The following is a 26,791-nucleotide window of genomic DNA, read 5'->3' as shown; positions in this document are numbered from 1 at the left end:
ACTCTTACGAGAGACCCTTTTATATTGGGGCACAAGACTGCTCCCCTGACTTCATTTCCAAAGAAAAGCCATGTTGCTCAACAAAGACTCTCAGATTAAGGATGCAGGGCTTTGCAGAGCTTTTCTTGAGGGCCTGGAATTCAAGGATTTGGCATTTCCATAACTCAAGATGGGTCGGGGTGGGGGTGGGGAGTGCATGACCCTACTGCTCTGGCAACAGGATGCTGAGAAGCACATTTTATATAAATAAATAAATGTATCTATTTCCCCCCATCTCCTCAGTGTATTTCATAAAGGAGAATAGTCAAGTCCTCATTCAAAGGATGGGAATGACTGTTGTAAAGCAAATTGTGGATGAGCTATATGTGTGGAACGTTCTGAATCACAAAGAAGTAAACATCATTTACTATGAGAAGGTCAAGCAGGAGGCTGAGAGAGGGATCATTCCCCTGACTTTGAAGAAGGGTCCCGAATCCTATAACCTCTTTCTCAAATCCCTTGAAAAGTGGAACTATCCTGTTTCAGGATTTGAATGGACAAAGTATCAATTTTCTTGTGTTCTACAAATAGAATAAACCATGAAGAAAATCCATGCTCCCCATGAGAGAGCCTCTGCTCTCCTTTCTCTTTATATCACTGGGTAGTTGGGTTTTGGTTCTGCAGAGGAAAAGCTCAGACACTCTCAGCAAAAACTCCCATTAGATTACTTGTCCTTGAAGCCAAATAAGTCACTCCAGGGTCAGGGATTAATGATTTAGTATAGTCTCACTTCAAAATCAAACTGGATAATGAAGGCACTCAAGAAGTCGTGGTTCTTGACATTCTTTAGTCCAGTGAGGAATTACTATTTTTAATAATATTATCACTAGGGGCGCCTGGGTGGCTCAGTTGTTAAGTGTCTGCCTTCGGCTCAGGTCATGATCCCAGGGTCCTGAGATCGAGCCCCGCGTCCGGGGAGCCTGCTTCTCCCTCTCCCACTCCCCCTGCTTGTGTTCCCTCTCTTGCTGTCTCTCTCTGCCAAATAAATAAATAAAATCTTTAAAAAAATCATATTATCACTAAATAATAACTTATTTTGTTTCATGATAGATTTTAATCAAGGTTGAGGCTTGATCTGGGGAAAGTTACCCCTAACCATCCCTCTCGGCCGTATCCCTACTATTCTCACGCACTTTCCTAGCCCAACACATGCTCCTCCCATTTCCTTTCGGCTGCAACAAAGATCCTGTGGTGGAAAGGAGGAAACAGAAGGCAAAGGGGGAAGAGTAAATATTTGGAATCCTTTCTGCCAGCTCATACTGGGGAAGGAAAGTCAAGTCGACAATGGAAGATCCTCAGCATAACTCCCTCTTAAAATCCTCCTGAACTCTACGTTCTGGGGAGACACAGAATCGGATCCTCTAACCTCACCTCTTCTCTTACAGGTCTTTTTTAGCAGATATCGAAAGAAGACCTAGATGATTTGTCTCAGGATCTAAAGGATTTATACCATATCCCATCTTTTCTGAACTTCTCTCCCCTGAGTGAAGATATTGATATTATTTTTAATTTGAAAAGCACCTTCACAGAACGTGTTCTATGGAGGAAGGACCATCACCATTACCGACTGGAGCAGCTGACCCTGAATGGTCCACTAGACACTCTTGAGAGCCCCTGCATCATCAAAGGGGAACCGGGCAAAGGGAAGTCCGCTCTGCTACAGCAAATTGCCATGCTCTGGGCCCCGGGAGAGTGTGGGGCTCCGACCAAGTTCAAATTAGTCTTCTTTCTCTGTCTGAGCAAGGCCCAGGGTGGGCTCTTTGCCACTGTGTGTGATCAACTCGTGCATACACCTGACATGATCAGGAAGCAGACTTTCATGGCCATGCTGCTGAAGCTATGGCAGAGTTCTTTTTCTCCTTGATGGCTACAATGAATTCAGGGCCCAGAACTGCCCAGAGATCAAAGCCCTCATAAAGGAAAACCACCGCCTCAAGAATATGGAGGTTGTCACCACCACCACTGAGTGCCTGAGGCACATCAGGCCGTTTGGTGCCCTGACTGCGGAGGTGGGGGATATGACAGAGGACAGTGCCCAGACTCTCATCTGGAAAGTGCTGATGAAGGAGCATGCTGAAGGCTTGTTGCTCCAAATTCAGAAATCCAGGTGATTGAGGAATCTGATGAAGACCCCTCTCTTTGTGGTCATCACTTGTGTCATCCAGATGGGGGAAAGTGAGTTCTACTCTAACACACAAACAACACGGTTCCACACCTTCTACGATCTGCTGATACAGAAAAACAAGCACAGACTTAGAGGGGTGGCTGCAGGTGACTTCACTCAGAGCCTGGACCACTGTGGAGACCTAGCTCTGGGGGGCATGTTCTCCCACAGGTTTGATTTCCAACTGGAAGACATGTCCCGTGTGAATGAGGATACCCTACTGACAGCTGGACTCCTCTGTAAATACACAGCTCAACGGTTCCAGCCAAAGTCTCAATTCTTTCATAACTCATCCCAGGAGTACATAGCAGGACGTAGGCTCAGCAATTTACTAAAGTCTCAAGAGCCAGAGGAGGTGACCAAGGGGAAGGGTCACTTGCAGAAAATGATTTTTGTTTCAGACGTTACATCCAAGTATAGCAACCTGCTTCTGTACACGGGTGGATCAGCTATGGAAGCCACCAGGACTGTTTGGAAACACCTTGCAGGAGTGTATCAACATGGCAGCCTCCTCAGGCTCTCCAACACCAAGAAGCCTCTCTGGAGGCAAGAATCTATGCAAAATGTGAAAAACACCACTGTGCAAGAAACTCTGAAAGCCATAAACATCATTCCTTTACAGAGTGTGGCATTCATTTATTCCATGAGAGTATATCTGAGTCAGACCTGACTAAAGAATTTGAAGCTTCCTTTTGTGGTAAAAGCTTATATATCAACTCAGAGAACATCCTGATTACCTATTTGACTTCTTTGAACGCTTGCCTAATTGTGCCAGTACTCTGGACTTCATTAAACTCGACTTCTATGGAGAAGCTACAGCCTCACGGGACAAGACCACAGAAGACACGAGCAGGCGTCGAGAAGAGTCCTCAGAAACCTACATTCCCAGCAGGACCCTGTCTTTGTTCTTCAACTGGAAGCAGGAATTCAAGACTCTGGAGGTCATATTCCGGGACTTCAGCAAGTTGAATAAGCAAGATATCAGATATCTGGGAAAGATACTCAGCTCCGCTACAAGCCTCAGATTGTGCATGAAGAGGTGTGCTGGCGTGGCCAGAAGCTTTAGTTCCATCCTCAGCACCCGTGAGAACATTCATTCTCTCACCATGGAAGCCAGTGCCCTCACCATAGAAGATGAGCAGCACATCACACCCATGACAAACCTGAAAAACTTGAGTATTCAAGACCTCCAGACTTCACGGCTGCCGGGTATTGTAAACATCAGCAGTTTAAGCTTATAATCAAGCCTGTTTGGGTTACTGTGGAAATATTAGATATCATACAGTTTCGCTTTAAATGTTCTAATAGTTTCAACCAGGTGTCAGGACTTGGAAGGGAGGCAGCAGGACTGAGAGCGAGGTCCGTAAGGGGGGAAGGCTGCCGTGTTGGGGGGCACCAGGGAGGATTCCCAGAGCTGAAGCTGTACAGTCTGATGGAATGGCCCTACAGTTTGTAAGGTTTTGTGTGTGGGGGGGTAGGTTAAGCTTGTCTTCACTGACCTCTCCCCCTTCTCAGCATGTCCATCTCTACCCAACACCCACTGCTTCCCTGCCAAAGGACAGCCCTGCCCGCTTCAAGTCTGAGAGGAAATCCAGCCTGTAAACTAATCACCTGAGGGAGCTAGTAGCTAATTGTGTTACTGGATTCTCGTCCAGGAAACTGCAGAACGTACCCAGCCCCACCCCACCCCACGTATCGTTCATTTTGAAAGAAGATTTTGGGAACAGATTTTGTCTAACGAGAAATAATTTCAGATCTCAGACACATACATGTGGGGCCAGTCTTTCTAGGTAAAGGGGAGTTTTCCCTAAGTTCAAAATAGTATTAAAGGTGAATGTCTGTCTGCCTTACATGTGTCAACCAGCTTTACCAAGTAGATCAGGCCCGCTGCCTGGGACAGGGGCTGCTTGTGGTGTGAAGCTGTGGGCTGGCAGGAGCCTTGCTCTTGACTGTGATCCAAGATTACTTTTCATTTCCCATCCCAAATGGGATTCCCATCCCAATCCCAAATAGATTTCCCATCAGGCTCTGCCTCACTTTTCATCCTGTAGGGAAAATTTCATATCATTTAAAAAAATCTAGAATCTTTTGTACAGATAATTTTTGCAACCTTCTTAATGCAGGAATGCCTTCCATAAGATTCTGCATAGTCACCGCAACTTCATTAGACTACCTTCTGTGTCAGGAAGCTCGCCATTTCCTCTTGATGGCTATTCCTTTGATCTTGCAAACTGGTCACCTATGTGCTGAATTTGGCCTACATATTGTATAGAATTGTCTTTTCAATGTTTGCCAATATTTTGTTCTTAATTTTTAAAATTTATTTTTTGAGTAATATATTCACATGATCCAAATTATAAAACAATCTACAATGAAGTCTCCTTCCCTTTCCCATCCCCTAGTCACGATTCTTTTCCCTGGAGCTGGCAACATTTTGCAATTGGGAGATTGCAGTGTGAAACTACAGGTTACTCATTTCTCTTGATAATTGTAGGTCTGGCAACTGCATGCCCACATCTTCACTTGGTAACAATCAGCTAGAGCTTCTTGAGATGTTCCTATGTTCTGTGGACAAGATACATAATCTCCGTGTGGGCACAGCACCCACCTGTTCTACTTCTTGTAATAACATTATCTCCCTGGCCCTTGTTGACATTTGAGTTTGTAATCAGTGCTCATTCCTTCTTATAGCTAAACTCCAGTGCCCTGTCATTTCTACCCAAGGCTGGTTTCTATTTCTGCCCTCCACATATCTTCAGAATCTTCCTAGTTCATCCCTTTCTTTGCTGAATAGTGTTGCATTATATGGTTGTGCCACAGTTTATCTCATCACCTCTGAAAGACATGTAGGTTATTTCCAGCTTGGGTGATTATAAATAGAACTTCTATAAATGTTCGTATGCAAGGTTTTGTGTGAAAATAAGTTTTCCTTTTTTCTTAGAGAGAGAGTGCACCTGCCCTCTGGGGGTGGGAGGGAGGGGCAAAGAGGGAGGGAGAGGGAAACAGAGAATCTTAGGCAGGCTTCGTACTTAGCAAGGAGCCCCACGAGGGGCTCCATCTCATGACCCTGAGATCATGACCTGAGATCATAACCTGAGCGGAAATCAGGAGTTGAACACTTAACTGACTGAGCCACCCAGGCACCCCTGAAAATAAGCTTTGAATTCACTTAGGTAAATATCTAGGAGTGGGATTGCTAAGCCATAGGACAAGTGTTTGTTTAACTTCTTAAGAAACTTCCAAGCTATTTTCCAGTTTGTACAATTTTACATTTCCAATAGCTATATATGAGAGGTTTAGCTGCTCTGCGTTCTCACTAGCACTTAATATCCTTTGTGGTTTTTTTTAATTCTACAATTGCCCTACAATAAGAAAAAATAAAACAGACAACACCAAGTGCTGATGAGGATATGGAACAACTGGAACTCTGGATGTAGTCTTATTTCATCATACTTAGCTGATAATAACTTGAAAACTTTTCATGGGTTTGTTTGCCAACTGTATACTTCTTTGGCAAAGTGTTTAAGTTTTCACCCATTTTTTAATTGGGTAATTTATATTCTTAGTGTTGAGTTTTGAGCGGTCTTTAAATATTTTGGATACAGTTCCTTTGTCAGATAAGTGATTTGAAAATATTTTCTCCTGGGGCACCTGGGTGGCTCAGTCAGTTAAGCGTCTGCCTTCGGCTCAGGTCATTGATCCTAGAGTCCCAGGATCGAGCCCTGTGTGGGGCTCCTTGCTCAGTAGGGAGTCTGCTTCTCCCGCTGTCCCTCACCCCTCTCATGTTCTCGCTCTGTCTCTCTCTCAAATAAATAAATAAAATCTTAAAAAAGAAAAAAGAAAATATTTTCTCCTAATCTGTAGCTAGTCTTTTCATTCTCCTAATGGTATCTTTCATAGAACAAAAATTTTAGATTTAGTTGCAGGCTGTTTTTGCTTGTATGAATCAAAATTTTGGTGTGATTTCTAAGAATTTTTTGCTTAACCCCAGGTGATGAAGATTTCCTCCTATCTTTTCTTCTTAAAGTTTTACATTTTATTTACTTATTTTTAAAGATTTTATTTATTTATTTGACAGAGAGGGACACAGCAAGAGAGAGAACACAAGCAGGGGGAGTGGAAGAGGGAGAAGCAGACTCCCCACTAAGCAGGGAGCCTGACGCGGGACTTGATCCCAGGACCCTGGGACCATGACCTGAGCCGAAGGCAGATGCTTAACCACTGAGCCACCCAGTCGCCCCAGTTTTACGTTTTACATTTAGATTTATGATCCATTTGAGTTAACATTTATATAAAATATGATGTTTAGATCAAGGTTCATTTTTCTTGCATACGGATATCCAGGTGTTCTATTTATTGAAATGACTATTCTTGGGGCACCTGGGTGGCTCAGTCGTTAAGTATCTGCCTTTGGCTCAGGTCACGGTCCCAGGGTCCTGGGATCAAGCCCTGCATCCGGCTCCCTGCTCAGCGGGAAGCCTGCTTCTCCCTCTTCCACTCCCCCTGCTTGTGTTCCCTCTCTCGCTGTGTCTCTCTCTGTCAAATAAATAAATAAAATCTTAAAAAAAAAAGACTATTCTTTCATGTTTGAATTGCCTTTGTACTTTTGTCCAAAATCATTTGGCTGTAATTATGTGGGTGTATTTCTGGACTCTAGTCTCTTATTGATTGATCCTCTGCCAACACCCTAATCTATCCTTTGGTAATGTCATATTGTCTTAGTAACTGTAGTTTTATATTCAGTCATAAAATTGAGTAGTGTTGTTTCTCCAACTTTATTCTTTTTCAAAATTGTTTTTTTATATTCTAGTTCCTTTGTCTTTCACATTGTTTATATTATCAAAAACTCTACCTGGGATCTTGGTTGGAATTACATTAAATCTATAGACCAATTTAGGGAGAATTGACATCTTTATTTTGTTGAATCTTTCAATCCATGAGCATGGTTTGTCTTAAATTTAGATTTCCTTTTATTTCTTTTATCATCATTTTCTAGTTTTCATCATGTTGATCCTGTATATGTTTTATCAGATTTATATCTAACTTTTTCATTCTTTTGGGGCTATTGTAAATAGAATTTTAAAAAATTGGTTTCCATTCATTTATTGCTATTATATAGAAATGCAATTGATTTTTGTCTGTTGATCTTATACTCTACACCTTTGCTATACTCACTTCATGCCATCTCCAAAAAGAACAGGTTTATTTCTTCCTTTCCAATTTGTACTTATTTTATTTTCTTGCCTTATTGCACTGATTATGACTTGCAGTAGAGTGTTGCATACGAGGGGTGAGAGTGAACATCCTCCCTTGTTCCAGAACAAAGCATTTAGACTTTCACCACTAAGTATGATGTCAACCGTAGTTTTTTTGTAGATGACTTTTATCAGGTTGAGGGAGTTCCCTTCTATTCCTAGGTTGCTAAGAATTCTTATTATGGATGAATGTCAGATGATTTCAATGTTTTTTCTGCTTCAATATATCTGATCATGCAGTTTTTCTTGGTCTGTTAATATAGTGAATTATATGGATTGATCGTCAAATACTGAAACAGCTCTGCATTCCCTGTAGGAAGCCCACTTGGTGGTAGTATAACATTCTTTTTATATATGGCTGGAATCCTTAGTAATATTTTGTTGAGGACTTTTGGTTCTATGTTCATGAGTGGTATATTGGTCTGAAGTTTTGTTTTATTCTCTTGGTCTGGGTTTTGTAGCATTTAATGATAACATCATGAAAAAGCTGGGAAGTGTTCTCTTCACTTCTATTTTCTGGAAGTGATTTTGTAGAATTGGTGTTATTTCTTCTTTGAATGTTTGGTAGGATTTGCAAGTTAAATTATCTGTGCCTGCAGATTTCTTTTTTGGAAAATTTTAAGCCATAAATTCAATTTCCTTTAAGCACTGTGTTAGCTGCAGATTTTGATATATTTTATTTTTATTTCTATATTTTTCAAAATACTGTCTAGTTTTCCTTAATTCATGCTTATTTAGAAGTCTATTGTTAAATTTCCGAGTGTTTGGAGATTTCCTTGTTATCTTTGTTATTATTTTCTAGTCCAATTCCACTATATTTGGAGAACATGCTTTTAGCTAAAGAAGACAGCCATCTCTGACCAAAAAAAACAAAAACAAAACATTCTCGTGTCCCCATGCTGCCCCTGTGAATTCAGCCTGTATTCCTCCTAAGATTTTTGAGATTAAAGGGAGAGTGCTCATTTAGAAGACTTCATCCTACGAAAAGAAGTTATGGCAAGGTATACATTGATACCCATTAAAATACTACACATTTATTATACTTTTTCTCATGCTGCTGAGAGAACGACCTTCACATAGGTGACCTTTGTATGGTCCAGGAGATGGGAGAGGGAGTTGAAAGAAGAACAACTCTCTTTGGCTTTTTATAACTCAAGTTCTCTACAGAAAGAGCATGGCAAGATCTCTGTGCAATTGTTCTTTGTCTTCTTTTCAGTCCATTAATCTATGTTTAAATCAAATTAACTTGATGTTAATCCTAATGTAATTTCCCTTCCAACTTTTTGCAGCTGAAGGCCTGACAAACCTGAAGAAGATGAGTTTACTTCATATGACCCACTTGTCTGACATTGGGAAGGGATTGAATTACATAGTAAAGTCTCTGTCAGCTGAACCCTGTGACCTTGAAGAAATCCAATTAGTCTCCTGCTGCCTGTCGGCAAATGCCATGAAAACCCTAGGTAACTGTTGCCTGTATTAACTGAATGAGCACAGTGTAAGAGAACATATTATACTTTCGTGCTAACGCATGCTAAGTCTCTCAAAACGAAATTTAATTTTTAGGGAAACTGGAAAAGATAATAAAGACTTCCAGGTAGTATCTAGCCTGTTTTTAATGATCTTCCCCATGACTGAAATGAAAATTTATTATAAAATGGAGAATTAGGAGAAAATTTCAGAATAATTGAAGATATTATAATTTTAAGAGACGGTGAAGAGAAAGAAAACAAGAAATAGATGCTTGAAACTTGGCACATGTTCTGTTATATAATAACTGCCTAATAAATATTTGGATGACTGGATAAATAAATGATTGAGAAGCAGAGAAAGAAGAATTTCCTTAAATGTTCTCAGGCCATCCAGTTCTTACCCATTGCCCTGTTAAGATGGAGTTAGTGTGTATTAACATAAGAGTTGAGTCTTCTGAATTCCCAGAGGGTGTGCATACCAAGTACTGAGAAACCTCTGCATGTATCTAGATAAACTGGGTATGTTCAATTCATGTTTTTTAAATTTAGATTTTGAGGAAAAGATGGTCTTGCCCTCTAAAAAACAGGATCTTAAACTTCTGGAATTCTGTAAAGATTACTAAGGAAATCATTTGTATGCTAATATAACCCAAAAGCTAGAGAAACCCATCATTAAAAGAAGCTGTCTAGGCTCCACTAGGAACACAAGGATAAGTACACGCCTTCTCTACCTGACCCTGGGGAGAGAAAGATTTAGAACACAGGGAGCAACCTCTTTGACCTCGGCCACAGCAACTTCTTGCTAGACACCTCTCCAAAGGCAAGGGAAACAAAGGCAAAAATGAACTATTGGGACTTCATCAAGATGAAAAGCTTTGCACAGCAAAGGAAATAGTCAACAAAACCAAAAGACAACCGACAGAATGGGAGAAGATATTTGCAAATGACATATCAGATAAAGGGCTAGTATCCAAAATCTATAAAGAACTTATCAAACTCAGTACCCAAAGAACAAATAATCCAATCAAGAAATGGGCAGAAGACATGAACAGACATTTCTCCAAAGAAGACATCCAAATGGCCAACAGACACATGAAAAAAGTGCTCAACATCACTCAGCATTAGGGAAATACAAATCAAAACTACAGTGAGATACCACCTCACACCAGTCAGAATGGCTAAAATTCACAAATCAGGACACAACAGATGTTGGCGAGGATGGGAGAAAGGGAAACCCTCCTACACTGCTGGTGGGAATGCACGCTCGTGCAGCCAGTCTGGAAAACAGTATAGAGATTCCTCAAAAAGTTGAAAATAGGAGCAACCCTAAGACCCAGCAATTGTACTACTGGGTATTTACCCCAAAGATACAAATGTAGTGATCCAAAGGGGCACCTGCACCCCAATGTTTATAGCAGCAATGTCCACAATAGCCAAACTGTGGAAAGAGCCCAGATGTCCATCGACAGATGAATGGATAAAAAAGATGTGGTGTACACACACACACACACACACACACACACACACACACACACACACACAGGAATATTATGCAGCCATCAAAAAGATGAAATCTTGCCATTTGCAATGACGTGGATGGAACTAGAGGGTATTATGCTTAGCGAAATATGTCAATCAGAGAAAGACAATTATCATATGATCTCACTGATATGGGCGCCTGGGTGGCTCAGTCAGTTAAGCGTCTGCCTTCAGCTCAGGTCATGATCTCAGGGTCCTGGGATCGAGCCCCACATCAGGCTCCCTGCTCCGCAGGAAGCCTGCTTCTCCCTCCCCCACTCCCCCTGCTTGTGTTCCCTCTCTCGCTGTGTCTCTCTCTGTCAAATAAATAAATAAAATCTTAAAAAAAAAAAGAGAGACTTGATCATAGGAAACAAACTGAGGGTTGCTGGATGGGAGGGGGGTGAAGGGATGGGGTAACTGGGTGATGGACATTGGGGAGGGTATGTGTTGTAATGAGCACTGGGTATTATATAAGACTGATGAATCACAGACCTGTACCCCTGAAACCAACAATACATTATATGTTAATTAATTGAATTTAAATTTTAAAAAAGAAAGAAAAAATAAAATAATATAAAATAAAATACTGGCCTGCCTTCAGGTATTTAAGCATTCCATCTGTAGTATTAAAGGAAAAACATTCCCATTACCTGACAAGGTATGTTAGGAATTGCTCTTGCTAACCTTAACTGTTTGAAATTCTGCAATGCCTCTCCAATTTTGGGAAATGTTTTTAAGGACTACCTCCTAGGTATTCAAAACATGTAAAAGTAAGTGCAACTTTATCTAAATGGGATCACTGAATATCTTTAAGCAACTGTGAAATAATCTTGGAACAAAGAGAGATCTATAAATGACGGAAGATTCCATCAGCCTCAGGCAGTTGATGGGGGATCTTCATGCTACCTGTATTAGTCTTTGATTTCTATAGAAATGATTACCCCCTGCCCCCAAATAGTGGCTTAAAACAACTGCAAATATTATCTCACAATTTCTGTGGGTGAGGAATGCGGGAACTGGGTGGTTCTGGCTTAGGCTCTGTCATGAGGTTGCAGTCCAGATGTTGGATGGGACTGCTGGAGGATCTGCTTTCAAGGCAGCTCCTCAATGGGTTGGCAGGTTAATGCTGGCTGTTGGCTGAAGGCCTCAGTTTCTCATCCCTGGACCTCTCCATAGGCTGCTTGAATGTCCTCACAATATGGCAGCTCACTTCCCTCAGAGCAAGAGATCTAAGAGAGAACAAGTTGGAAACTGCAACGTCTTTTATTTTTATTTTTTTATTTTTTTAAAGATTTTTATTTATTTGACAGAGAGATAGAGCCAGAGAGCACAAGTGGAGGGAATGGCAGAGGGAGAGGGAGAAGCAGGCTCCCGACTGAGCAGGGAGCCTGATGTGATGCGGGGCCCCAGGACCCTGGGATCATGACCCGAGCTGAAGGCAGACAAACATCTGAGCCACCCAGGCGCCTCTGCAACGTCTTTTAGAACCTAGCCTTGGACGGTCATTTCTGCTTCCTCCTATTGGTTACCCAGGTCAGCCCTATCCACTGTTGGGGGTGGGGTGGGGGATACAATACATGGGAGTATATACTAGGAGGTGCGGATCATTGGCGCCATCTTGAAGGGTGACTAACATATTTTCTAAGGCAAAGGATTGGTGAAAACAGCTTTGACTTCATTTCCCTCACAGATTGTCTAGAATATATATATTTTTAAAGATTTTTATTTATTTATTTGACAGAAAGAGACACAGCGAGAGAGGGAACACAAGCAGGGGGAGAGGGAGAGGGAGAAGCAGGCTTCCTGCGGAGCAGGGAGCCCGATGCAGGGCTTGATCCCAGGACCCTGGGACCATGACCAGAGCCGAAGGCAGACGCTTAACAACTGAGCCACCCGGGCGCCCCTCTCTAGAATATATTTGTAGTATACATATCATGAAACTTAAAATTTTAACCAGTTTTAACTGTACAGTTCTGTGGTATTAAGTACATTCACGTTCTTGAACAACCACCATCACCATCCACCTCCAGAACTTTTTTATCTTCCTTGACTGAAAGTCTGTACCCATTAAAAACTAGCTCCCCACCTACTTCTCTAAAACCTTTTCTCTTAGACATGTATATGTCTCTAAGTGCTTAGGCTGCTGAAGGGTTTTTGCCTTCCCTAATAGTGCTTCAAGTTCTGGATCTTTTCTTTCTTTAATTCCTAACTCCACCTCCATCTCCTTTACCCACACCCTTAACCCATCAAATCATATCATTCTGGGTGTCATTCTTACAGGTCCCTCCTCTCTTCTGGGTGATATTGGAAGCAGGTGGCTTCTGTGACAGGCTAATTAGTTAGCTAATAAATAATCCCTGTCAGGTAACTTCATACCTTAAACGAGTTGGAAAGGGTGTGTCTTTTCAATGAGGCCACCAGCGAGTGTGTAGAATTAGAATCAGATGTTGGGGAGACATTTTTTAAGGTAGAGGCCTTTTAGCATCTTTCAAATCTTTAAGTAGGTAGCTGTCTGATTTGCCCACTTCTCAGGCCGGCCAATGAGAGCAGAGAAGGAGATGGGATATTTAATGAAGTAAGAACTGAGCTAGGCAGTAATTTGCCATTTGACTTGAGTTGCCTAGTGCCTTTTTTTTTTTTTAAGATTTTATTTATTTATTAGAGAGAGATCATAAGCAGGGGAGAAGGGTAGAGGGAGAAGCAGGCTCCCCGCTGAGTAGGGAGCCTGACGTGGGGCTCGATCCCAGGACCCCGGGATCATGACCTGAGCCAAAGGCAGACGCTTAATGACGGAGCCACCCAGGCGCCCCTTGAGTTGCCTAGTGCCTTATAGCCTCTACATGTAAATGAGAAAAATAAGCATAAGAGAAGGGAGCTGACTCTTGGAAATTTAGCTGTAACAATGTACCTTCCAATGCAAGTAAAAAAGATATTACAAAATGAACAACTCAATAGGAGTAACTACTTTATTCTCAAAGTGTTTTTAAGAAGAATTTATGGAATAATCATTACATCCCTAATGAAAGATAACATTATCCCTGTTTTATAAAGCAGCAGATATATAAGGTTGTCGTAGTAAAGCAGCGAAAGGGTTGGAGGCGGAAGAGGAGGAGTTGATGACATGGGGAGAGAGTGTAGACGTTGGCACTGCCCCCTCCAGCTGTTCCTCCACCTGGAAGAGGTATAAAAAGCAGTCTACTTGTGCTTGAGTGATGAGAGCTGGTGAGTGAGATCCAAACGTTCTCTGCCTTATTCTCTATCAGGTGATGAGACTGCTCTCTAGAGTCTCCATCTTTATAAGTGGTCCAGTGCACTGGTTTTGGAGTCAGACCTGCCCACCCTTTCCACTTGATAGATGGATGACCTGAGCAACTTAAAGTCTCTGAGCCTCAGTCTGCTCATCTGTCAAATGAGAGTCACTATAATACCAACCATATGAGTAGTTACTGTGCTAATCAGTAATTAAACTAATGCATATAAAGTAAGAAGTTCAACATTGACCTAATGTATGTGCTCAATGAATGGTACTGTTGTTTTCCTCTGTGGGTTTCCAAGGGAACCAGATAATAGATTTATCTTCCTTTTGAAAAAAAGCTTCCTCAGCTTGCAAAATAAGTAAAATTTATAAAAATAAAACCAGCTCACTTCGTGTATAAGACCCTTCACAACGGATCCTCAACTTACCTTCCTTTCCATCTTCATCTTCTGCCATGCCTCTCTCCCTACATGAGGTTCCACCTCATGGACTTCTTGCCGTTTCCCAAAAGTGCCTTTGTATGTGCACTTCCTCTAGAATGTCCTTTACCTTCTCTTACAGTCCCTTTAAGACCTAACTTAAATATCTCCTCCAGGTCACATATTCTCCATATGCTCTCTCCTCTGCATCCCCATATGTAACTTAGATGTCTGCTTTAAGCCTCTCGTCTAGAGTGTTTTAAACTTTTTTTGACTATGACCCTCAGTTAAAAATACATTTTATCTCATGATTTAACATTAACACATACATACACATTAAAAAATTTCACAGAAAGTATCTTATGCTATGTGTGACACAATCTGTTATTTTCTATTCTTTCTGTCCTATTTCACTTAAAACAGATGCTGACTGCAACCCATTAAATTTGTTTCATGTTCCTCTAAATGAGGGGATACCCTGCAGCTTAGAAAAAACACTACTCTAATCCACATCCTGCCCAGGATGTCAGCCTAGATCCAGGGCTTGTTTCCATGGTCACTTCTGGGTTTGACTCTCTGCTCCCATGTTCTGGATTTGGGTCTCCTTGCCTTCTGCAGTGGTTCCTTTCCCTCTCTTCCAAGTGATTTGGATGGGGATAACAGTCACTTGTCAATTTTTACAAGAAGGCCCCGTATAATTGTGGATATAGCAAGTATACCGAGTGCTTGTGGGTAATAGTGAAGGATAATTGTGATAGTTCTGAGCAGCAGATTAGTAAAAGGTAATATTGGCACTTCCATGCTCTCAAAGAGAAGCTGAACCGTTTTTGCCGGTTTAGGCTGCAGCTGCCCATCAGTCGCCTTGCCCTCTCCATCTCCATCTCTTACAGTCCTCTATGACACTCTCACGGTCCCCAGTACCACGAGCCAATGTAGGGCATTGACATTCAATGATGGACATGTGTGATAGACGCCACAGTGAATTGAAGAAAGGGTAATGAGAGACAGATTCTCTAATTAAAGAAAGACTACCTGATGAGATGCAGGGAGAAAATGAGATGTGGATGTGAGGTGTGAAATTAGATACAGTAGTTGGGATATACTTTCCAGATGAAAGTAACCCTGGGTTGTCCTTAAATTTCCACTTTTTCTGTGCCCATACTCAGGATGCTGGGGAACATCACACAATTTGGCAGGTAGGCATGCTACAAATTCATAGTGACAAATTTCAACAAAAATATTTAGAACTGAATGGTAAGAAAATGCTATGTACCAAAATTTGTGGCATGCAGCCAAAGCAGGGCTTGAATAAAATTCTCATAGCCTGAAGTATTTATATTAGAGAAGCCTGAAGATTAATAAGTTTCTAATTTAAGAAGCCAGAAAAACATCAGAGTAAACCCCAGGATAGTAAACATAAGAAGTCAATGACACAGAAAATAAAAATACACTAAACAAGAGTAATAAAGCTTGAAGTTGGTTCTTTAAAAAGAGTAACAAGATAAATAAAAGCCAAGGAAGACTGGGATACTTGGCTGGCTCAGTCTGTAGAGCATGTGATTCTTGACCTTGGGGTAGTAAGTTGAAGTCACACGTAGAGCTTTCTTTAAAAAAAAAAAAAAAAGTCAAGCAAGACTGCTCAAGAAAAGATAGAGTGACATAAATAATTTCATTAGTCAAAATGGAGACAGGCACATGAATGTTTGTAGTAGCTTTATTCATTATCACCAAAACCTGGAAGCAATGGAGGTGTCCTTCAATAGGTGAATGGATAAACAAACTGTGGTACAGCCATAAATAGTATTCAGTGGCAAAAAGAAATGAGCTATGAAGCCATGAAAAGCCATAGAAGAAACTTAAATACATATTGCTAAGTGAAAGAAGCAAGTCTGAAAAGGTGACATAATGTATGAATCCAATTATATGACATTTTGGAAAAGGTAAAACTGTTGAGACAGTAAAAAGTTCAGTGACTGTACCCAAAGAAAACAAAAACACTAATTTGGACAGATAAATGCACCTCTATGTCTATTCCAGCATTATTTACAATAGCCAAGATATGGAAGCAACCTAAGTGTCTACTGATAGATGAATGAATAAAGATGTGGTATATATACACAGTAGAATATTACTCGGCTATAAAAAAGAATGACATCTTGCCATTTGCAATATGCTAACTGAAATAAGTCTGAGAAAGACAAATACTGTATGATCGAAAATCTGAAAAATAAAACAAATGAACAAACAACAACAAAAATAGAAACACGGTCATAAATATAGAGAACTGGTGGTTCTTACGAGAGGGGAGGAGGGTGGGAGGAAGGGTGAAACGGGTGACAGGGCTTTAGAGGAACAAACTTCCAGTTGTAAAATAAATAAGTCATGGGGATGAAAAGTACAGCATAGGGAATATAGTCAGTTACAGGTGACAAACAGTAACCACTCTCATCACGATGAGCACTGCATAATGTATACAGTTGTCAAATCACCATGTTGTGCACCTGAAGCCAATATAATGTCAGCTATACTTCAATTTAGAAAAAAGTTCAGGAGCTCAGGAAGAGGGGAGGAAGGGTTGAACAGGTACAGCATAGGGTATTTTTTTAGGACAGTTCAAATATTCTGCATGATACTGTAACTGTGCAGACATGACACTATTCATTTGTTGAACCCCACAGAACTTTATTGTGCAAAGAGTGAACCTTAGTATATGTAAACAATCATTTAGGGGGCGCTGGGCTGGCTCAGTCGGAAGAGCATGCGACTCTTGATCTCAGGGTCATGAGTTTGAGGCCCACATTGGGTGTAGAGATTATAAAAAAATTTTCATTCCCACCCGTCATCCTCCAAAGAATAGAGAGGGGCTAGAAACTGAGTTAACAATTAATCATGCCTATGTGACGAAGCCTCCACAAAATCCCAACAGCACAGGGTTAAGGGAGATTCCAGGTTGGTAGACAAATCCACGCAGGGAGGGTGGCACACCCCAAACTCCATGGGGACAGAAGCTCCTGTGCTCGGGATCCTCCCAGACCTCCCCCTAGGTAACTCTTCATCTGGCTGTTCATCTGTATTCTTCAATAAACTGGCAAATGTGTTTCCTGGAGTTCTGTAGCTGCTCTAGCAAATTAATCAAACCTGAGGAGGGACACATGGGAACCTCCAATTTGTAGCTTAATCAGACAGAAGTTGTGGATAACCCGGGGACCTACCACTTGGGATTGGCACCTGAAGTGGGATGGAAGCAGTCTTGCGGGCCTGAGGCCTTAGCCTGTGGGATCAGACAAGATTTCCAGGTAGGCGGTGTTAGAATTGAGTTAACTTGTAGGACACACACCTGGTGTTGCACAGAATTGCACGGTGTGGGGAGTAACCTCCACACACCTGATGACCAGAAGTGTATGAAGTGTTCTGTATGCTCAATAAAGGAGACACACGGGAGGGGAATGGGAGCTAGAATGAATGGAGTTTTTCTTACACGTGTACATACACATATTCTTTGCTCTGTCAGCTGAGAGGGCCTAGAAGCAATGACACCTAGGAAGAAATAAGCACTCACGATACCCAGATCTTGGATTCTAATACCATTCTCTAATAAAGGGAACCAGGGCATTTTGACAAAATGGCTAATTCTAGGACTAGGGCAGGAAATGTATAAGCCTAGAGCATCGTGTAGTGCCAGAAAAGTAAGGAAGAGCTTAAAACAAAGAAATAAACAAAAGACACCCACAGTAATAGGAGGAAGTCAAAGTGACACAGAAACCAACTAAAAGAGCTCACAGTAAAGCTGAGCAACTGGAACAATAAAATAAAGTAGCATTGGATTATATCCCAAAGCATAAAATAAATATCCATGAATCCATACTGATATAAATAAATTATTGAATAAATGAATAAACGGGGGAGATAAATCTCCCATGCAAAGCTGCAAATAATTATGTAGATAACTTTGCCCACAAAAAAGTGGAGCCTAACTCCGACTACCTAAGTGTAGACTGCACATAGTGACTTCCTCAGTGGTAGTATAGAAAGGGGAGAAGAGTAGCTTCACAGAGGATAAATGGAACACCACCTTAGCCAGGTGATCAAGGTCAACATTAGCAGCGATAGATCGTGTTGACAGTATGTACCCTGGACATATAAGGAAAATGATACTTTACACTTCTGTAATCTTCCTCTCACTACTGCAAAACCCCAATCTAATCATGAGAAAAACATCAGACAAGTCCTACAAAATACCTGACCAGTACTCCTCAAAACTGTCAAGGGAATCAAAAACAAGGAGAATCTGAGAAATTGTCACAAGACAAGAGGTTCTGTGAGGAACGTAAGGAGACATGATGATTAAATGTAATGTGATATCTTGGATGGGATCCTGGAACAAAAAAGGGATACTGGTAAAAACTAAAGAAATCTCAATACACTATAGACTTAATAAGGTATTAATACTGGTTTATTAATTGCAATGAACATGCCATGCTAATGTAAGATGTTACTAATAGGAAAAGCTAAGTGTGGAGTGTATGGCAACTCTGTGTACTATGTTTGCAATTTTTCCTATAAATCTAAAACCGTTCTAAAAAAATAAAGTGTTTAAAACATCAAAGGCAAGGGTGCCTGGGTCGTGCAATTGGGTTAATCATCTGACTCTTGGTTTTGGCTCAGGTCATGATCTTAACGTTAGGGATCTTAGGGCTGGAGCCCTGCATCAGGCTCTGAGCTCAGCATGGAGTCTGCTTGAGACTCTCTCCTCCCTGCCTCTCCCACCTGCTCTCTCTCAAGTAAATACATAAATCTTTTTACAAAAATCAAAGGCAAAAAAGGAGTCATATTATAGATTAATCAGAAATTTAAAAGATATGGAAATCCTTCAACTGTGATACCAACAAATTTGAAATAGACAAAGAAGACATGTTTTTAGAAAAATATCATTTCCCAAACTGATTCAAGAATTAGGAGAAAACCGGGGAACCTGGATGGCTCAGTCAATTATGCGTCTGCCTTCGGCTCAGGTCATGATCCAGGGTCCTGGGATGGAGCCCTGCTTTGGGCTCCCTGTTCAGTGGGGAGTCTGCTTCTCTCCCTTTCTCTCTGCCCCTCCCTCTGTTCATGCTCTCTCTCTCTAAAAAAAAAAAAAAAATTAAGGGGCACCTGGGTGGCTCAGTCGTTAAGCGTCTGCCTTTGGCTCAGGTCATGATCCCAGGGTCCTGGGATAGAGCCCCGCATCGGGCTCCCTGCTTGGTGGGGAGCCTGCTTCTCTCTTCCATTCCCCCTGCTTGTGTTCCCTCTTTCACTGTGTCTCTCTCTGTTAAATAAATAAATAAATAATCTTAAAAAAAATTTTAAAAAAATGCATCAAAGATATAAACATTAAGAGCTGAAACTATAAAAATTTTTGAAGAAAATCTAGGAGTAAATCTTCATGACTTCAGGTTAGGCAAAATCTTAGATATGACAAGCAAACACAAATAAGAAATAAGTTGGACTTCATCAAGATTACAAACTGTTGTACTTTAAAGGGCATCATCAAGAAAGTGAAAAAAGAACCCAGAGAATGGCAGAACAACTTTACATTATGGCAAGTCATGTATCTGATAAAAGACTACTGTCTAGAATAAAGAACTCTTACAACTCACTGATATAAAGATAAATAATTCAATTTTTTAAACAGGCAAAGGATCTGAATAGATATTTCTCCAGAGAATATATATAAACCATAAGACTCTTAATCATAGGAAACAAACTGAGGGTTGCTGGAGGGGAGAGAGGTGGTGGGATTGATGGACATTAAGGAGGGCATGTGATGTAATGAGCACTGGGTGTTATATAAGACTGATGAATCACTGAACTCTACCTCTGAAACTAATAATATATGTTAATTAATTGAATCTAAATTAAAAAATAAAAATAAGATCACCTGCAAATATATATATTTATTTATATATATATACTTATGTAAATATATATAAACCGTCAATAAGCCAGAAAGGATGCTCAAAATCATTAGCTATCAGGGAAATGCAAATCAAAGCCATGATGAAACCCCTCTTCCCAACCACTAGGGATGTTTATAATAAAAAGGACAGATAATAACAAGTGTTAACAAGGGCTTGGGCAAATTAGAACCCTCATATTCTGGTGGTTGGAGTATAAAATAATGCAGCGCTTAAAAAAAGATTGCAGCTTTAAATTCCTTTGAGGTGGTAAAACCTGCTGCTAATAGAGAAAGAGAAAAGCTGCCCTTTAGGGAAGGAGTCTTTTTTTTTTTTTTTAAGACTTTTTATTTGTTTATTTGGGACAAAGACAGAGATAGCAAGAGAGAGCACAAGCAGGGAGGAGAGGGAGAAGCAAGCTCCCCACTGAGCAGGGAGCCTGATGCAGGACTCGATCCCAGGACCCTGAGATCATGACCCAAGCTGAAGGCAGATGCCCAACCGACTGAGCCCCCCAGGTGCCCCAGGAAGGAGTCTTACATAGAGACAGGAGAAGTGGCTGAGTGCATGCAATGCTAGGAAGCACATGGAAAAGAGGCGGAAGCTGAAAGGATGTGAACATGAGGTCCGAGAGAGCAGGGAGAAAGCTGCTTACAAGGAATAAAGATGGGCTCCTTATGGGAAGGAGGAAGAGAGGAGAAAGTGAGGCCCTAGGTATGAGTTAGGCTGGGCACAGGCTTAAGCTGGTATAACAGGAGACCCCCCCATGCCATACAGAAAACAGAACTTTATTTCCCTCTTCTGTAACAGTCCAGAAATGAGCAGTCCAAGCAGGTGGGTGTTGTTCTGTGCAAGCTTTCACACCCAGAAACCTACTTTTTGGACCCCTCCATTCCTTAGGCTATTGTCTTGGACTTCATGGCTAGGATATCCACCTTCCCTTTGCAGGAGTGCCCTATTCTGTAAGGAATGGAGAAGTTCCATTAGGGAGCATTAAAAAAAAGACAACCCCCAAAACCCAAGTCTTGAGATACTGAGAGTCTCACTTACTCAAGTTTACAGTTAGGAACATTCCATACCCAAGAAACAATAGTTAGTGTTTGCTTCTCAAGAAGAGGAAATGAGGGGCACCTGGGTGGCTCAGTCATTAAGCATCTGCCTTTGGCTCAGGTCATGATCCCAGGGTCCTGGGTTTGAGCCCCGCATCGGGCTCCCTGCTCAGCGGGGGGCCTGCTTCTCCCTCTCCCACTCCTCCCTGCTTGTGCTCTCTCTCTCACTGTGTCTCTCTCTGTCCAATAAATAAATAAAAATCTTTAAAAAAAAAAATTAAAAAAAAAAAAAAGAAGAGGAAATGACCGGCGCGCCTGGGTGGCTCAGTCGTTGGGCGTCTGCCTTCGGCTCAGGTCATGATCCCAGTGTCCTGGGATTGAGCCCCGCATCGGGCTCCCTGCCCAGCAGGGAGTCTGCTTCTCCCTCTCCCACTCCCCCTGCTTGTGTTCCCTCTCTCGCTGTGTCTCTCTCTGTCAAATAAATAAATAAAATCTTTAAAAAAAAAAAAGAAGAGGAAATGACCTAAGCTTGATGAAGTCTGACTCTAGTTTTGAAAAACCGTGACCAATATTTAATAGCATCTCTTACACCTCAATTTTAAAGCAATCTTCCATTTCCTGGAAGAATCAGGAAAAGTGAAAAAATACAGTATTCATTTGTATTGGGTTTGCTATACTGCTACTAATTACTATCTATCAGACTGCCTTACACTTGTATACACAAATATATATGCCTTACAGTTATATACACAAAATATAACTTGTAAAAATAAGGGAGCAGATTCACAATCATTGCCCTACCTATAGAGAATTCTAATTTCTTTCTGAAGCAAAGCACTGGTCCAAACATAGGCATTTCTCTTAAAAAACTGTTTCACTTCCAACTCACATACTTACTTCTATTTGTTAACCCAGGTGCATTTTTTAAAAAGAACCCTCTAAAAAACTTACAGCAGTTGGATTTGGTGGAAAATTGTGTGAGCAGTGACTGATGGCTTGCCTTCATGAATGTATTTCAGAATCTTAAGCAATTAGGTTTTTTGGACTTCAGTACTACAAGATTTTTGCCTGATGCAGCATTTGTCAGGAAAATTAGCCACGTGTTATCAAAGTTAACTTTTGTGCAAGAAGCTAGGCTTGTTGGGTGGCCGTTTGATGATGATGATATTAGTGTTATTAAAGGTGCTTTTAAACTAGTAACTTAAATAAAGGCCACCCTGAGCCCATGAATGCTCTGGGGACTCCATTACTTTCAGTGTGGTGACTTAATAATCTTTGCTCATCCAGTGCAAGAGTCTGGAAGTATGTGGCAATCCATTATATAACCTAAAAATTATCCTTTCTCAACAGTGTCTGCCTAACTTGCCCTTTCCAAACTTTCTCTTCCTTTCCTGATATCTGGATGATGTGTGACACCTTGACCTCTAGCTGGTCTCTTCCATGGAAATTTACTTCCTTAGTTTCATCATTCAAAAAAAAAAAAAAGGAGAAGGATGCCAGGAAAATGAGACCAAAGAAGAGGAGGAAGTGAGAGGGAGTTTCATCTGATAACATGTGCAGTAGTTCTGTGTCTTATCACAGGTATGATTACCTGGTACTTGAAGGGATCTTTTGTTTATCCTTGTGTTCCCTTTGGTCTCAAGAATAGGTCACAAAAATTGATATACTGTGTGCACATTTACTTAGTACAGTGCATGGCATGTACTGGATGCTCAACAAGTATTTGCTGAATTAAATTAAATGACCAACAGATAGCTATTGAATAAGGAAACAAGCCAAAATTATTTAAGATCAGAGAGAAAACTCCATGTATGTTCTTTATTCAAACAGTGTGGTTCAAACAATTTGGAATGTAAAAAGCATTTCCTTATATAAGAAGCAGATAGACTCCCAAAAAGATCAGCATACTTTAGTCAAGCAAAAAATTGGCAGTTTACGAGCAGCTAAATCAGAGGCTTGAAATTCAGGACCTCTCCATTTGCTGATACACATATGTAATTCTAACTGTATCTTCAGAGATTAAGGAAGAAAGAAAAATGTAGCCCATTCTTTCGTACCCTACGAATCTAAGGGTACCCTGTCCTAAACTTTTCTCCAACACCCCCCAAAATAATCCTTCCCCACAAAGAAAGAAGTCTAAGAAAAATCTGTTTGATCTTAACAGATTTAAGTCAAGGCAAGTCTGAAATAAACAAGAACCTAAATGCTGTTACCTGCAGTTCACCTTCTATTCTCATGGCACCTCAAATTAATGGCTTGGGTGTTGGTATAGGTAACACTTGGCCTGTGTGCTGAGGTAGTCACTGGAAGGACATTCTGGGCACAATACTGTTTAGCAAGTGGGCATAATCTGTAGATTTAGTCATAAAATTTTAGAGCTGACAGTTTACAGATCAACTAATTCATTCCCCACCCTAACTTTACAGATGATAAAGCTTAGAGAAGTTAAATGACTTGCCCATGGTAACCAAACTACTTACAGAGTGGCAGCATCAGGCTCAGAATCCAAATCTCTTGACTTCTAGCCCAGCGTTTTTTCTGTTACAGTATGTTACAGTATGGTATTTTCTCAGACAGGGTTAATTACACTCCATGGAACTTGCTCTTAATTACAAGCCATGGGCCAAGTAGTCAATTCAAACTTCTTTCTTTGTTTAGCTTGACGTGACACTGGCAAGATTTACTAGTAAGAATACTGCCTCTAGGCCTATGTTGGCCAAGTTTCTTGTTTTTATATCCAGATGCTGGCCAGAGCTCGGCAAATAAGACATCGTTATATAATAATGCATGGACCAATGTCACCTGCAGCATTTGGCATCGGTGAATTTCAGCAAGTAGAGCCAATTCCTTTAGAACCCACAGGAAATTTCTTAAATAGTGTAGGTGGGTATCAAAGCACCTTTGTTGGGACAACTATACAAGTGTTGCCTCTGAAGAGGTGTTGAGGAAATAGGCATTTAACATCATGCAGAATTGTGTTCAGTACCTGCACACTTTAAAAATCCCATGAGAATGGAAAAGACATGCAAAGGGTGGCAGCGCAGACCTCTTAATCATCACTCAGTACATGGCAGTTCTTCAGATTTCATGGGCAGTCGACCCACTTGGATGAGGTCAACGGAGGAAAAATCACCCTGTAATAGTGGACCAATGATAGGTATACTAATAGTTGGAGGACGTAAGACAAAGGACAAGGAATTGGTTGCCTTAGTACATTTTATGAAGTTTCATTTTCCCCAGCAGTCAAGGTAGTGTGCGCTCTATTTCTTCAGCAGGTCAAATGCCTGAACAGGGTTGCAGATGTTAAAGACAATGACCAACTCCTCACCATGCAAAAGCTGGGACATGGTCACTTATTTATTACAGGATGACGACAGTTCTGCTTGACAGAGGTGGGTGGCTTCTTGGATGTTTGTGATTCCACTGTGAAATCCGATTTGGAAGTGTTGCTCATATTTTAAAAAGGATGAGTTGACTGAAGAAACTTGCAAATTCTTCAAAAACAAAAATCTTTTCTACATAGCTGGCTGATGGCTGGAAAAGTCCTAAATCTCCAGGAGTATTAGATTCCAGAGAAGTTGAATCCACTTTCAAAATACCTTTTTAAAACTCTAATTGTAAAACTCTTGATAAAAACAAAAAACAAAAAACACCTCAGGTAATTTTTGTCATTTGCTGCTTGTGATACTTTTTATATGTAATACTGGCTATGTTGGCAAGTCCTTAACATTTGCATTTGGAAAATAATAAAAAAATAAAATAATCCATGATTCTCACACTTCATCACAGTTAACAATTTATGATTTCGACAAAGCAAAACAAAATAAGTTAGAAATTGCCTGTTACACATCTAACAATACTGTATTTTATAATCTAGGGTCTATTATGTTTTGGTAAAATTATATAATATAAACTCAAATTGTTTATGCAACTATCAAATCCCATATTACGCATGGAATTCCATATATTTTGTAATATATTTTATATTTTGTAATATATTTGATATATTTTGTTAATAAAATGAGAGATTAAAAAGTCAACTAATGAAAAGGTGACAAAAAGATAAATTCCATCATTATGTCAGTATTTGGGTTCTTGGTGTTTTTTGTTTGTTTGTTTTATTATGTCAGTATTTGATTAAATGTAAGAGAGAAAACTGGGATTCCTTCATTTCACATTACCAAAGGATTTGGTATTCATTTAAGCAAAATAAAACACTTTCAGGACAACGGACTCTTTATAAATGTACTGAAATCTTTTAATGAGAAAAACTATAAAAAACGAATAATTAAAAACTTCAAATTATGCTAGATAGCAGAATATGTTCTAAAATTTCTGATAAAAAATTCTGCTTTCCTTTTGCAAGACATAAATCAAGAGGACCTCAAAGAAAAATGTAGCAATTAAGTTTGGAAAAGCTATAAAAGAGACTTTTACTTTTGAAATGGACATTTTTTTCCTTTCCTAAAATGTATACCATTATTCAAGAAGCATATGTTTATAAATTTCATTGAAGAAAATACTATACTTTTAATAATGTGACAGATCTGCTCCATCGAGTGGTTCTCTTATTGTAAAGATGATGTCTATCACATTGCAGTCAACTACGAAACCAAAAATAGCAAAATTCAAATTTAGAGAAACACGCTTTCTATAGGAAGCCTATTTAAACCTTAGGACATTTAGAAGGTTCTCAACAGCCCCAAATACATTTTACAAAAATATAGCTTCATTAGTTTCATGTAATGTGAACAAACCCACTATTCTCTAACATTTAGAGTAAATGATTGAACAGTCAATGCACAGTTGGATTACTAAATAAATTGGAAGTCAAGAAGTCAATATTCCTCATAAAAATAAATTAATTTACAGTACATCATGGTCTTGGTTGTCTATTGTTAGTTCCATATCTACTTGGCATATTTGTAAAACCAGTCCTGAATCCTGGGGTTGCTCCAATTCCTGGAACTCCAAGTCCTTGATTAAGCATGCTACTATAAGGTGTGTGTCCATGATTAAGACCCAAACCATAAGGTCTTGTTTGGGTGTTTAGCAGAATAACTGGGTTCACGTTTTTCCCAGGGGTGTTAAATGAAAATTCTGGAGGTGGACTACTAGGTTTAGCTGGAGTCGATGTGACAGAGTTTGAATCATCAGTACCCTTTAAAGGAGGCATTGGAATTATGTGATGATCTGAAAAGTTTAGGACATTGGCTGCAACAGGCCCAGACAGTAAGGCAGGTCTAATCCAATCATCCTTGAAAATCTGAACAGTCAAGGTAGACACTAGAGTGTACAGCCTGTTGGTCACATGAGCAAGAACCATTTGTTCGTTTGCATCTCGTCGAATTCTTACATGAACTGATCCAGCCTAAAATGGGCAAAATCATAGGAAAGAGATCCTTAAAATTATACCACTGAAAATTCCATTAGAAATAAACATTTATGATTTGGCTGTAACTGTACTTGGTATTTTTCTTTATTTTTAATTTTTTAAAAGAGATTTTATTTATTTATTTGAGAGAGCGAGCGAGCGAGCGAGCGAGCACGAGCGGGGTGAGAGGCAGAGTGAGAAGCAGACTCCCTGCCAAGGAGGGAGCCCGATGCAGGGCTCGATCCAGGGACCTGGGATCATGACCCAAGCTAAAGGCAGACACCTAACCGACTGAGCCACCCAGGCACCCCT

General features: G+C 40.4%; 2 protein-coding genes across 3 annotated transcripts in view; one reads left to right on the top strand and one right to left on the bottom strand.

The window, feature by feature from the left end:
• Positions 1-254: 254 nt before the first annotated feature.
• On the top strand, positions 255-22,342 carry NLRC4 (NLR family CARD domain containing 4). Its single transcript, XM_032411170.1, is given in 8 exon segments — positions 255-517; positions 519-541; positions 1,425-1,878; positions 1,880-2,811; positions 2,814-2,927; positions 2,930-3,430; positions 8,748-8,918; positions 21,880-22,342. Coding segments are annotated over 8 exon segments (2,889 nt in total). The 3' UTR covers positions 22,311-22,342.
• A 2,781-nt stretch (positions 22,343-25,123) lies between these two features.
• The window catches only part of SLC30A6 (solute carrier family 30 member 6), a 37,242-nt gene continuing 35,574 nt past the window's right edge, over positions 25,124-26,791 (bottom strand). Inside the window, exon 14 of one of the 2 annotated variants that reach the window (XM_032410252.1) lies at positions 25,124-26,476. In XM_032410252.1, the coding sequence (XP_032266143.1) occupies positions 25,982-26,476 (495 nt within the window). In that variant the 3' untranslated portion in view covers positions 25,124-25,981. The remainder of the gene's footprint in view (positions 26,477-26,791) is intronic. The other variant, XM_032410253.1, reaches the window with a different exon arrangement.

The sequence above is a fragment of the Phoca vitulina genome, unplaced genomic scaffold (genome assembly GCF_004348235.1).
Source record: "Phoca vitulina isolate PV1807 unplaced genomic scaffold, GSC_HSeal_1.0 scaffold12, whole genome shotgun sequence".
Classification (NCBI taxonomy): domain Eukaryota; kingdom Metazoa; phylum Chordata; class Mammalia; order Carnivora; family Phocidae; genus Phoca; species Phoca vitulina.
Note: the sequence above shows the minus strand (reverse complement) of the source record. Positions and strands in the feature narration are given on the sequence as shown.